Here is a 13,068-nt window from a genome sequence, read left to right on the forward strand (position 1 = left end):
CTTGGGCCAGTCACAGTTCTCTCCGAACTCTCAGCCCCACCTAGGTGCCTGTTGTGGGGAGGGGAAGGCATTTGTAAGCTGTGGCTCACGAAAGCTCATACCCTACCAGAAAATATTTTTGTTAGTCTTTAAGGTGCTACTGGACTCTTGCCCTTTTCTACTACTGCAGACAGACTAACACGGCTACCCACTGTGAATGCAAATAATGCATTTTTAAAAAACCTATATATTGATATGCACCAGTTAATCCCAGTAAGAGCCAGCGTGGTGTAGTGGTTAAGAGCAGTGGTTTGGAGCGGTGGACTCTGATCTGGAGAACCGGGTTTGATTCCCCCACTCCTCCACGTGAGCGGCAGACTCTAATCTGGCGAGCTGGATTTGTGTCTCCACTCCTGCACGCGAAGCCAGCTGGGTGACCTTGGGCTAGTCACCGTTCTCTTCGAGCTCTCTCAGCCCCACCCGCCTCACAGGGTGTCTGTTGTAGGGAAGGTGTTTGTAAGCCGGTCTGAGCCTCCCTTAAGTGGGAGAGGAAAGTCGGCATGTAAAAAACAACTCTTCTCCTTCCGACTTCCCAGCCGCGATGCTTCCAAGCGCGCGCCGCAATTCTCTTGAGACAGCAGGGTAGACTTCCCCTGACTATGGAAGATCCACTGATTTAGCAATTTGCAATAATCTCTTTTCCTTTCTGTAAAATGTATTGAAATGTATTAGGACAGCCAGGGAATAGCTTGTTGCTGGGCAGGGTGTGTCTGCGTGCTAAGGAATTGGGGCAAGAGTCACGGAGGGTTACAATGAACCATAACAAGAACTGGGTGAAACTGTTACTCTACTGCTGCCTCTACGTCTGTAGTGCTATCAGCTTCACCCTGAATGTTGATGGGTTGGCACATCTTGAATTTGGATAAATCTCTCTCCCTCAGTACAATCGGGGCTCAAGAGATTTCTGCCCATTAGGGCCTCTGAGTCAGCAGCTGCCAATAAACTGTTTTCTTGCAATAACGATCTCAGGTCTCTCTCCCCCGCCCCCAAACCCCCGTTTACCACATCATTTCAAACAACGGTCTCGGGCCTCCTCCTCCCCCACGAACCCCTAGTTTCCTGCATCGCTCCTCTCTGGAGCCTCCTCCCAGGCGCCGGGTTGTTGCGGACGCCCCCGCCGCTTCCGGGAGCTCTCCCGCGGCCAATCAGAACCCCCCTGGCGAGCCACGTGCTTCCTCCCCCCCCGCCGCTTCCGGGAGCTCTCCCGCGGCCAATCAGATCCCCCCTGGCGAGCCACGTGCTTCCTCCCTCCCTCCCCCCCGCCGCTTCCGGGAGCTCTCCCGCGGCCAATCAGATCTCCCCCTGGCGAGCCACGTGCTTCCTCCCTCCCTCCCCCCCCCGCCGCCTCCCTCCCCGCCATCATGGCCGCCGAGAGCCCCTTGGAGATCCTGCAGAGGGAGATCACGTGCTCCATCTGCCTGGGCTACTTCAAGGAGCCCGTGTCCATCGACTGCGGCCACAACTTCTGCCAGGCGTGCATCACGCAGTGCTGGGGCCGCTCGGACGACGACAACACCTCGTGCCCGCAGTGCCGCCGCTGGTCCCGCAAGAGGAGCTTCCGGCCCAACCGGGAGCTGGGCAACGTCGTGGAGGTGACCAAGCGGCTGCGGCTGGAGGCGGCCCACGCGCGGGGCGGCCAGCGGCTGTGCGACAAGCACCAGGAGCCCCTGAAGCTCTTCTGCGAGCAGGACGAGACCCCCGTCTGCGTCATCTGCCGGGAGTCGCGGGCTCACAAGGCCCACCCCATGCTGCCCATCGAGGAGGCGGCTCAGGACTACAAGGTAGGGCGATTCTCACCCCCCCCTTCTTCCCTTGCCCCGCCCCGGTTTCCCTGTGTCACGGCAGGCAGACACTTGTGTGTGTGTGTCTTAAGTGCCGTCAAGTGGCTTCCGACTCATGGCGACCCTATGAATGAAAGTCCTCCAAAACGTCCTCTCTTTGACAGCCTGGCTCAGATCTTGCAAATTGACAGCTGTGGCTTCCTTTATTGCACTGGTTCCCAACCAGGGGTCCGTGGAACCCCAGGGGTCCGCGAGAACTAAATGAAGGTCCGCGGAACAAAGTTATAAACCCATAATAAATTAATATTTTCAATTAAAAGCTCTATTATAAAAATATTTTCAAATATTATTCTTAAGTTTAATGTTTAATTAACAGTTATGATTAAAGTTTGTTTTCAAGTTCTCGGAATTTTTATTTTGAACCTTGGGGTCCCTGCACCGAACAAAAAAGTCCTAGTGGTCCCTGGTCAAAAAAAGGTTGGGAACCACTGCTTATTGAGTCAATCCATCTCTTGTCGGGTCTTCCTCTTTTCCTGCTGCCCTCAACTTTTCCTAGCATGACTGTCTTTTCCAGTGACTCTTGTCTTCTCATCACCTGACCAAAATACGATAGTCTCAGTTTACTCGCTTACCACCACCTATCACCACTATCCTGCACTTACCACCACTTATCACCACTATCCTCCGCTGCCTTCCTCGTTTGGTATAATCCTCTGATTTAGGAGTAGCGGCTCTTTTACAAAGGGATTTCAAAGGGTGGTTAGTAAGAGGGACTGCTGAATTAAACTAATAATGAACCTCAAGACTATGGTTCTTGTAGGTTATCCGGGCTGTGTAACCTGTGGTCTTGGTATTGTTGACTACAGTCAACAATAGCCATGCAGATTAGCTTTGGATTTTACACGTTAGCAGATCACTTCAGGATACAATGGTTCCATATTAACATGCCACACCCTCATTAACACATGATCTTGATACTTACAGGACAATGATTAGCACATTACCTTTGATACTTTTTGCAGGACAATGATTCAGCTCAACCCAACCCCTTTCTGACTATATATTACTCTTCCTACACACTTGACACTGAGAGACACTGTCCTTTAGTGTTACTCCTCTGAAGATGCCTGCCACAGCTGCTGGCGAAACGTCAGGAAAGAAAATACCAAGACCACGGTTACACAGCCCGGATAACTTACAAGAACCAATAAACTCTGACCGCGAAAGCCTTCAACAATATTCTCAAGACTATGCATTCTTTTGGACTTAACAGAGACCTGGGATTCCTGTCTCATTACCAATGCTAATTTCTCCACGCCTACTACCCCTCTAAGAGCCCCGTGGAGCAGAGTGGTAAGCTGCAGTACTGCAGCCCAAGCTCTGCTCACAACCTGAGTTCGATCCCGACAGATGTCGGGTTCAGGTAGCCGGCTCAAGGTTGACTCAGCCTTCCATCCTTCCGAGGTCGGTAAAATGAATATCCAGCTTGCTGGGGGTAAAGGGAAAATGACTGGGGAAGTCACTGGCAAATCACCCTGTAAACAGTCCGCATAGTAAACGTCAGGATGTGACGTCACCCCATGGGTCAGGAATGACCCAGGGCTTGCACAGGGGACCTTTACTTTACCTTTACTACCCCTCTGCGTATGGCACCTAATCCAATCATGCCTGCTAATGTTGTTTATGTGCTTTTGACATTTACATTGCCATTATGTGTCTCCTCTCTACTTAAGGATAGATAGAATCACATTCTAGCTGAAGAAGTGAGCTGTGGCTCACAAAAGCTCATACCCTGTCAGAAATTGTTAGTCTTTAAGGTGCTACTGGACTCTTGCTCTTTTCTATTGGTGTAATCCTGTGCATCTCCCCTCAGATGTATGCCTCGTAGTATTCAGTGGGGTTTATTGCTGAGAGCGGTATGCATAGGATTGCAGTTTGTTCATCTTTACGTGGAAGCAAGGCTCACTATATTCAGTGGGACTTACTCCCAGGCAGGTGGCAGTCTGGTAACACTGTCCTATGCAGTCCTCAGAAGCAAGTTCCAGTGTGTTCAATGGGACTTAAGACTTAGTAGGCCTGGACAGTGAAATCCTGTGCATCTCTATTTGGAAGCCAATTCTACTGAATTCAATAAGGCTTGCTCCTAGGTAGGAGTACATAAGATTGTAGCTTGACAGTTGTGCTAGTCCAGTCTAAGCCCATTGATTTCAATCAGTTTAACATTGGTGTAAGTCTGCATAGGATTGCACTGTTAAGTCGCTAACAAGATAGAGACTTGGTGTGTGTCCCTTCCTCTTCTTCCTTCTGCCCTGGGGTATTTTTTTTTGGGGGGGGGCAATGAGATGTCACCAAAGACCGGGGGGGGGGGGAATCTCATTTCCATTAACTTCTGCGGGTTCCAGACCATGTGGCTTATCTTACAGCGCTGCTGTAAGGCTTGGGAGAATGTAAAAAAAAAGTTACCATGTGACACTCTGAAGGATAACATGCGACACACATCTGTCTGCTCATAAACAAGTCCATCTAAGTTCAGTGGGGCTTGCTTCCATGTAAATGCGCAGAGAGTTGTTCTGTCTTATGCTTTTGTGAATTTCATCAGATAACACTGCATCAGTGAAGTGGGTACCACAAGACTCCCTGTTGTTTCTGCAGTAACTGGTTAATACAGCTAGCCTTCTGCAATGAGATCATGTATGTGAGCCATATGGGCCTGTAATAATCATCACAGGGATGTTCCCTGACAGTGAAAATCCCTGTTTAGATAAGTTATCAGGTGCCTTTTGTTATCTTTTAGATGCTAGGCAATGGCCATCTTGTTCTCCTTGAGTTTTACTTCATTTGACTTCAGGCTTCTTGTTTTTGCTTGTACAACTGTGTGTGGGAGGGAATGTAACTGTCTTTGTTGTTTGAATGCCTAATCAAACTTCGGTTTGCTCATTCTGCTTTTACAACTATTTTGTAATTGATATTGTTTATTATTGTTCTATGGATTTTGTAAACAGTCTTCAGGACCAAGTTTGGTAGAAGGGTGGGATGGAGTGGAAATAACAGTACAATCCTATGCAGAGTTACTCTAGGATTGCACTGGAAACCACTTTGAATGTTTCAAATAAACAATATCAATACTAAAAAAAATTGTGCAAGTAGAATTGGGAGCAGCCAGACTTGGATTGCCCAAGCAATCCCAGTCTTGTCAGATCTTGGAAACTAAGCAGGGTCAGCCCTGGTTAAAGAAACTGCCTGGCAGGGCTGGACAGGCCCTTGGGCCCAGCAGCAAGACTCAGCTGGGTGGAGCAGGCTGGGATCAAGGGCAGCCTTTGCAGTGTGGCCCAGGGAAGCCCAAAAGGTGTGGCAGCAGAAAGCAAGCTTGGCTGAAAGAACAAAGGCTCTCTGGGCCATCCTAGAAGGATGTAACTGATCAGGATTGCACTGTAAAACTGCAATCCTGAACAGACCTTTTATATGGGACTGGGGGGGGGTGAGTTTCCTAAATGCTTTCCCAACATATCTTTTGGTCTGTGCTCAGAAACGAGTTGCCACCCACATGAAAGCTCTGAAGTACAGGAGAGAAAAGCTGAAGGAGTCTAAAGAAGACTTGGAGTGCCGAAGCCAGGCCGATCAGGTAAGCGCTCGTCTCTGTTGTCCAGGAAGACCTGGGAAGCGAGGGATGCCTATTTGTTCTCACGTTGGAGAAACAGTGAATGCATTCAGGTTTACTAAGGCACAATCTTTTTGTACAACAGCCTCACCTCAGGGCACTTTTACCTTCCAGTTGTAGGTTTAATAAAATGAGGGTGTCGACAGTATGATGGGTCTTATCATATGCAGCAATGGTGTCCCTCGCAACTGGATCCCCTTGCTCTTGAGGATACAGTCTGTGACAGCCTGTTTTTTTCTGCTGCTGCCCTGCTGCTCTGGAGCAGCCTCTTGGAAGGGATGAGGCAGACACCTTCCGGTGAGGCTGTAAGACATTGTTATTTAAGAGTTTGCAGGAAGCTTGAAAGACCTAAGGCTTACCTGCTTTATTGAATTGCCTGTTGCTATCACCTTTTGAAATTATTTTTGTATTATGTCGATTGTTGCTTTCAGCTTTGGGTCCTGCCTGTGTTGGGAGAAAGACTAGGTATATCAATGGTCTAAATTAGGAAGTCTTCTCCATGTCCAGGGCTGGTACAAGGCTTTCTTGCACATATAGATAGTTTTTTTCCCCTTACCCAAACTCTCAAGACTGTTATAAATTTTACTAAGCACAAGTATGCTCTGCCCCCCTCAACCAAGCAATTTGTGCTAACATTTAAAAAAAATGATTTGGGCACATCCCCTCATTCTTTGCCTTGGGTTTGTCAGAGCTTGGGAGCTAAGCAGGGTTGGCCACCATCAGTGCTTGGATGGGAGACAACCAAGGAAGACTGGGGTTGCTATGCAGAGAAAGGCATAAGAACATAAGAAAGGCCATGCTGGATCAGTCCAAGGTCCCATTAAATCCAGCAGTCCGTTCACGCAGCGGCCAACCAGGTGTCTCTAGGAAGCCCCCAAACAAGACGATCGCAGCAGCACCATCCTGCCTGTGTTTCACAGCTCATCTCTTGCCTGGAACGCCCTGTGGATCGGGTTGCCATGAGTAGGTTGCAACTCGATGGTACCTCCTTCTTCTTCCACATTCGTCGGCAAATGTCCAGGGGATTACAATCACTTGTCACTCAGGGCAGTTGCCCCATCCTAGTTCACCTGCTGACTTGGGGAGCACCTACCACTGGATTTTTCCCCCCAGCCTGAGCTAGCCGTACCCTTTTCCTGTTGATTTCAGGATGACGTGCAAACTGAGAAGCAGAAAATAGAGTCTGAGTTTAATCGGATGCACGACTTCTTGGAGAAGATAGAGCGTTTCCTGATTATTATGCTGAAGAAGTATGACAAAGAGATTGTGCAGCGGAGAGACGGGGATGCGACCAAACTCTCAGAGGAGATCGCTCATTTGGATACCTTGATCACAGATGTGGAGGAGAAATGTCAACAGTCGGCAAGTGAATTCCTGCAGGTGAGGCTGTCTTAGGGCTCTCTGCACCGTTGGCTTTCTGCAGTTCTGCACTGAAGCCAGCAATGCAGGAAGCAGGTGCTGGTGAAAAACTGGCGCCACGTTACTGAAGGTGTTGTGCCCAGTCCCTAGTTTAGACTGTGCTGGTTTGAAATTGGATTCAAGTTCAAAGCTCTGTTAGGCTTTGTTTGCCACCTTGTTTCTGTGCCTTTTGGCAATATTTCTGGCATAAAAATGTGAGACTGCTCTTTCTCTGTTTCCCCTTCCCCAGGACATCAGGAACATTTTGAACAGGTATGTAGTTCTTTTGAAAACATCATCACCTTTTCCTGTGGTAGGGAGAACTGAGGAAGCCTCTGTTGTAGACTTACGTAGAATCCTAGAGTTGGAAGGGGCCATCCAGGCCAACCCTCTGCTCAGTGCAGGATCAGCCTAGAGCAGATTCAGATTTATTAATACAGCACAAGCCAGTAAAAAACACATATGTCATTTATACAAAAGGTAAACCTAGAGCATCCCCGACAAGTGCTTGTCCAGCCTCTGATTAATGACTGCCAGTGAGGGAGAGCTCACCACCTCCCTAGGTGGCCGATTCCACTGCTGAACTACTCTTACTGTAAAAAATTTTTTCCTAATATCCAGCTGGTACCTTTTTGTCCACAATTTAAACCCATTATTGTGAGTCCTGTCTTCTGCTGCCAACAGCAACAGCTCCCTGCCTTGCTCTTAAGTGACAGCCCTTCAAATACTTCAAATACATTTAACAAAAGATTTTGAAGAGCAAGGCTCTCCGTGGGGCACAAATCTCAGGCTCCGTTCAAGTGTTGCAAACAAACTGCCAGTTATTTTTGGTGGGAAAAGTTGTCAGGCTCAGGTGCTGTGTTCCACATGGTGTGGAGTGAACAGCATCCCAACTGCGCTAAGCTTAATTCTTCTTTTTCCATGTTGGATGCAAACTGCTGCAGTGTTGCAACAAACTGCAATTTGTTCAGGCTGCTTCCTGAGCAGGAGAGTAGTGTGTGAGCCTGTGGGCTTTTTGGTTGGGTCCTTTTCAGAAATCACAAACAATTAGTGTTTGTGGGAATTTCTTATGTCAATAATCACAGAAGGGCATTACATCTTCATCTGATTATTTTTAAATACCAAAAGCTTTATGGAACATTTTAAAAAAGTTTCTGACCCTGTCATTCTGTGCTGTATAAAACGGAGTTAAACACAGTCAAAACAGAGGGTGAGGGGGAATCCAAAGAATCCTTTCCATTCCTTGTAAACAACTCCAAAATCACTTTAGCCCCCCACCTCCCCTGGCCTTGATTGGGATGCACATATGTTCCGGACTACAAAATAATGGACCCCTTTTCCATTCTAGGTGTCAGGATGGACAGATGCCACAGCTGGTGTCAGTTCCTTCTTCTCCAACTGACCTGGAAAAGAAACTTGGGCATTTTAGTCTGAAAAATATTGTTATCAAGGAGGCTCTGGAAAAATGCCGAGGTAACAAAAAGATAAAAATGAGAGTTTGCAGCCACTTAAAATAGTCAAGAATTTTCTGACAGTATTTTTATTTATTTTGGGGGGGGGATGGGGAGTGTTTTGTTTTGTGGGGGCACATATGTGTGGATCTCAGCATTGTGTGTTCTGCTTCAAAGAAATACCACCTTAGTGCCCAGAATATAAATAAAAACCATTTTGATAACTGGAAAGGATTAGAAGAAAAAAGGGGGAGGGCAGACATGGGGGGAAATGGACCTTGGGGAAAAGTACACAGTATCTTTGAACACATGAAGCTGCCTTCTACTGAATCAGACCCTTGGTCCATCAAAGTTAGTAATGTCTGCTCAGACCGGCAGCGGCTCTCCAGGGTCTCAGGCAGAGGTCTTTCACATCACCTCCTTGCCTAGTCCCTTTAACTGGAGATGCCGGGGATTGAACCTGGGACCTTCTGCATGCCAAGCAGATGCTCTACCACTGAGCCACCGGCCTCTGCTGTGAATAAATGTGCAGAGCATGGGGGAACACTGGCTGACCACCCAGTCCTATCGTCTTCACATTCCTCCTTCCCTGCAGCACACACCCCTGAGGTTTTTTCCCCCTCTCTGCCAACTCCATTGTCCACTTTACCCATAGCAACCATACTGATATTCTTGAAGCTAATGAGAATCTTTCCCCCTCAGCTGCTGGAATGTAGGACCATTAACCTTCTGGGGCATTGTCCTCTCCTGCTGGTCTGTGATTTCTGAATTTCTGTTTGGTCATTTTTCTAAATTATCCTCTTGTGAGGGCGAGTGGCAGAAAAAGAAGAAAGCTGAGTTGGGGGGGGGGTGCTGCCAAGTTCTGAGCCAAATGCCACTTTCTGTAACTGACTAATAAGCTGTCCTTGTTCCCAGTGAAAGCTGCAATGTATGAAGAAACTCTAGCACAGGGGTGTCAAACATAAGGATCGAGGGCTGGATCCACCCCCTTGAGAGCTCTTATCTGGCCCGCAAGGCAGCCACCCCGCCCCCATCTAGGCTAGCGAGGCATGGCCTGGCCCGCCCAAGTGACATGTCATATCCAGCCCTTGTAATCAATTGAGTTCGACATCCCTGCTCTAGCACTTGTGTGTGTGTGGGGAGAGAGAATAGCCAATACAAGTTACAGAAGGGTAGGGTATGCTTTTAAAATAAATAATTTATACCCAGCACCACTGCAACAGATGTTTGAGTCTCTTTCTCTTCTCTCCCTCTGTAGTGACAATGATATCTGAATTGGCAAGAGCAAAGGAAGTGGAAACAGAATCTAAAAAAGGTGAGCTGCTCTTGTTTTTGTGCTGAGGTATTCTCCTTTAGGAAGGATCAAACCAGCGTCCGCCCAGGCCTCTTGTTCTCTTCCCAGAAACATTCCATTGTGGCTGAAGAAGGGATCGTGGGAACAGTCGCTCCATCTAGCAGGCAAAGGCTTGTACTCTCCCTTGACCTTCATGGCTGCCCCTCTTGTAGCTTATGAAGTTGAGGGTTTTTTTCCTCATTACTGTGTCAACACCCAGGCCCAGATCTCCAGATACCTGAAGATGTCACCAGTTTCCCAAGTGATCTTTAGTGCCTCCCTGTTGTGCTTGTGGAACACTGAGGCCGCTCGTCCTCAGGCCTTCACTTTACCTCAGTTTTTATTTATGTTATTTGTAGTCAAACTCACTGAGACTCAAGGCAGATTAGCTGAGCAATCCTGAAGGGGGGGGAAGCTTCTCAAGAGCCAGCGTGACCCCTGCACCGGCGTAAGTGCCACTGGCGCCATCCAAAGTGGCACAGACGCCAGTGCAAGGGCACTTACACTGGTATAGGGATGCTGCGCAGCAGCGTGAAGCTGGGGCACCGGCGCTGCCTCACTGGCAGTGTTTTTCTGGCATAAATGGTTGCGACGGCGTCCAGGGGGGCTTCCTGGGGGCAGAGCTGACATTAGCGTCCTAAGCCCTGTTGGCCCAGGGACGCTCCTTTTTGTAAGCACAGACCTATGCCTGCAAAACCCCTGGCGTAGCCTTGTGAAACTCTGGGCGAGTCTCATGTGGCTTGGAAAAAATCACGTTTCGCCCCCTCTATGCCTCTGCAAGCCGCTCAGGAGGCAGCACTGTTCGCGGGTGCCTCGTAAATACCTCCTTTCTTCAGGATTGGGCTGCCCACAGTGTACATCAAATACAGTCAACAGCACAGGACATCCAATAAAACAGTACAATGGGGTTTCGATGGTAGAAATCTGAAAACGAGCATACACCTGAAAATGGAACTGAGACATTCCTGAAACCAAGCATAAACATTTAAACACGACGCTTTAAAAGATGCAGAAATTACGTTGTAGGCGCATACTTAGAACAATGGAGTACTGTAGTATCGTCCACAATCCCTGACCCTTTGCCAAAGCATCTTGCTGAATCATATTCATTAATGTACAGCCCTCTATTGCCTGTGTAAAAAAGCCCTCCTGAATAATTCAGTTTTACATTGTTTGTGGAAAGCCAGGAGTTTGGGAGAAGGGCAGTTCTGCAAATACGATGGACTCACTAAGGCCATGAAGGGCTTTGTATGCGATAACAAATATCTTGCACTGAGCCCAGTAACTGATGGGCAGCCAATGAAATGATTGCAGAATGGGAGTAATAGGCATCTTTCACCTAGCTCCTAATAACTGAGCAAGTTGGCAGATTTCAGTTAGTTGTTACACCTCCAGGTACCACATCTGGGGGCTTTTCAGAGCAATCCTAAGGAGGGGGTAGTTAGGAAGCACCCAGGGACCACGCCACCACACCCCTTCTAAGCGGCTGGCTGCCGGGTGCAGCAAGCCTAAAAGGCTATAATTAAAAAGTCAGTGAAACTCCTCCATAGAATTTCATGGGGCTACGCCACTAATTTTGCAGGCACAAGTTGGTGCCTTCAAAAGGGGGCGTTCCCAGGGCCAAAGGGCTCACCCCAGGAACACCCCCCTTTGGTTCTTGTAGGTTATCCGGGCTGTGTAACCGTGGTCTTCGTATTTTCTTTCCTGACGTTTCGCCAGCAGCTGTGGCCGGCATCTTCAGAGGAGTAACACTGAAGGACAGTGTCCTTCAGTGTTACTCCTCTGAAGATGCCGGCCACAGCTGCTGGCGAAACGTCAGGAAAGAAAATACGAAGACCACGGTTACACAGCCCGGATAACCTACGAGAACCAATGAACTCTGACCGTGAAAGCCTTCGACAAATTCCCCTTTGGCGTCAGCGCAAACCCTTGTGCCCGTAAAACACTGCTGACGAGGCTGCGCCGGTGCCCGTGGCTCGTGCTGCTCCCTCCTGTGGTGGCGTAAATGGCAGTTTAGCCTGCGCAAGTGGCACTTAATGCTGCCTCAGGGGTCATGCTGTCTCCTAACAGCTTTCACACACTTTCAGGATTGCTCTGTCTAATAGCCTGAACTTGGCCATCGGCTCTCTTTGCCAGGACAATAATATTCCAGCCAATAAAATCTCAGGTGTCACAGGTGTCACTTCCCCCCCATCCTTCCCCTTTTGTTTGTTTGTTTTTGCGAGCCTCTCCGTCTTGCATTGGGATATTCTGGATTAAGATGTATAAATAAAATGGTAGCTTTCCTTGTGGCAGAGCTCTTCTGACTTCATTTGTTTTCCCCCTCAGCCGTCATAACTCTGGACCCCGACTCGGCTCATCCCGTATTTATGGTGAGTGAAGACAGGAAGAGCGTGAAGCAGGGAACGGTGTGGCAGCAGCTGCCTGACACCCCTGAGAGATTTGACACCACCACCATCGTGCTGGGCTGCGAAAGATTCACCTCGGGCATCCACTACTGGGAAGTGGAAGTTGGGGACGGGCAAAACTGGGCTCTGGGTGTCTCCTTGGAGTGCGTGAAGAGGAAGGGAGCTATCGCCATGAGCCCTGAGCAGGGGGTCTGGGCTTTGGGGCTCTGTGGGGATGAATATAAGGCTTTTACTTCGCCGGAGACACACCTCACCCTAGATGAAACCCCAGAGAAAATCCAGGTTTTTCTGCATTATGAGAGGGGTTGGGTGGCATTTTTTGATGCTGATTATATGTCCCTGATCTACATTTTCCGGTCAGATAAGTTCCTGGGAGAGAAAGTCTGTCCTTTCTTTAAAGTGTTTAGTCCTACTACAGAGCTGAAACTGTGTCCCTGAGGAGGGTTACCAGTTCCAGGGTGGGGCTTGGGGAGAGGAGGGGCCTCAGTGAGGTATAATGCCATAGACTCTGAAGCTGACATTTTCTCCAGGGGAAATGATCTCTGTCCTGTGGAGATGATTTGTAATTCTGGGAGATCTCCAAGCCCTACTTGGAGGTTGGGCAACCCTATCCCTGAGGTACCAGTTCTGCTACATTGGTCTTCTTCAGCTCTAATTATGCATCATTTTGTATGGTATTTTGTGAATGGCACAGAATTTTGATTGGGGAAAAAATACCTTCTGGTCTCAAAGTAAGTAAAAGGGCAAGTTTCTTCACTCCTTCCTTGTATTTTTTTTTTAAATAACATCAAGTGTACATAATTTGAGAGAATCTTCTGTGTCATCATGAATATTTAGTTGCAGGCTGAGCATCAGTATGTTTCTATACACTTCTAACTTGTATTACCTCAGCTAACATTTAGACTGGTTACCCTTTTATTTCATATCTTGCACCAAAATGTAAATATATATTTACTCAGGCGCACACTCTGTTCATTTCAGGGGAACCTTGATTCCATTT

General features: G+C 48.1%; 1 protein-coding gene across 1 annotated transcript; it reads left to right on the plus strand.

Annotated features, from left to right (window-relative positions):
* The first annotated feature begins 1,361 nt into the window (after positions 1–1,361).
* Positions 1,362–12,538, plus strand: LOC130493584 (zinc finger protein RFP-like). Its single transcript, XM_056867380.1, has 7 exons — positions 1,362–1,820; positions 5,347–5,442; positions 6,628–6,858; positions 7,127–7,149; positions 8,225–8,349; positions 9,586–9,642; positions 11,989–12,538. The coding sequence occupies exons 1-7, from the start codon at positions 1,401–1,403 to the stop codon at positions 12,504–12,506; spliced, it is 1,470 nt and encodes a 489-aa protein (XP_056723358.1). The 5' UTR covers positions 1,362–1,400; the 3' UTR covers positions 12,507–12,538.
* Positions 12,539–13,068: the final 530 nt, after the last annotated feature.

The sequence above is a fragment of the Euleptes europaea genome, chromosome 1, assembly GCF_029931775.1.
Source record: "Euleptes europaea isolate rEulEur1 chromosome 1, rEulEur1.hap1, whole genome shotgun sequence".
Classification (NCBI taxonomy): domain Eukaryota; kingdom Metazoa; phylum Chordata; class Lepidosauria; order Squamata; family Sphaerodactylidae; genus Euleptes; species Euleptes europaea.

What these genes read in the sequence shown, in the direction of transcription:
- LOC130493584 (XM_056867380.1), top strand. Translation starts at nt 1,401, where the DNA reads ATGGCCGCCGAGAGCCCCTTGGAGATCCTGCAGAGGGAGATCACGTGC. An exon ending in AGGCGGCTCAGGACTACAAG is followed by an intron (nt 1,821 to 5,346) that starts GTAGGGCGATTC and finishes GTCTGTGCTCAG; the next exon opens with AAACGAGTTGCCACCCACAT. An exon ending in CGGCAAGTGAATTCCTGCAG is followed by an intron (nt 6,859 to 7,126) that starts GTGAGGCTGTCT and finishes CCCCTTCCCCAG; the next exon opens with GACATCAGGAACATTTTGAA.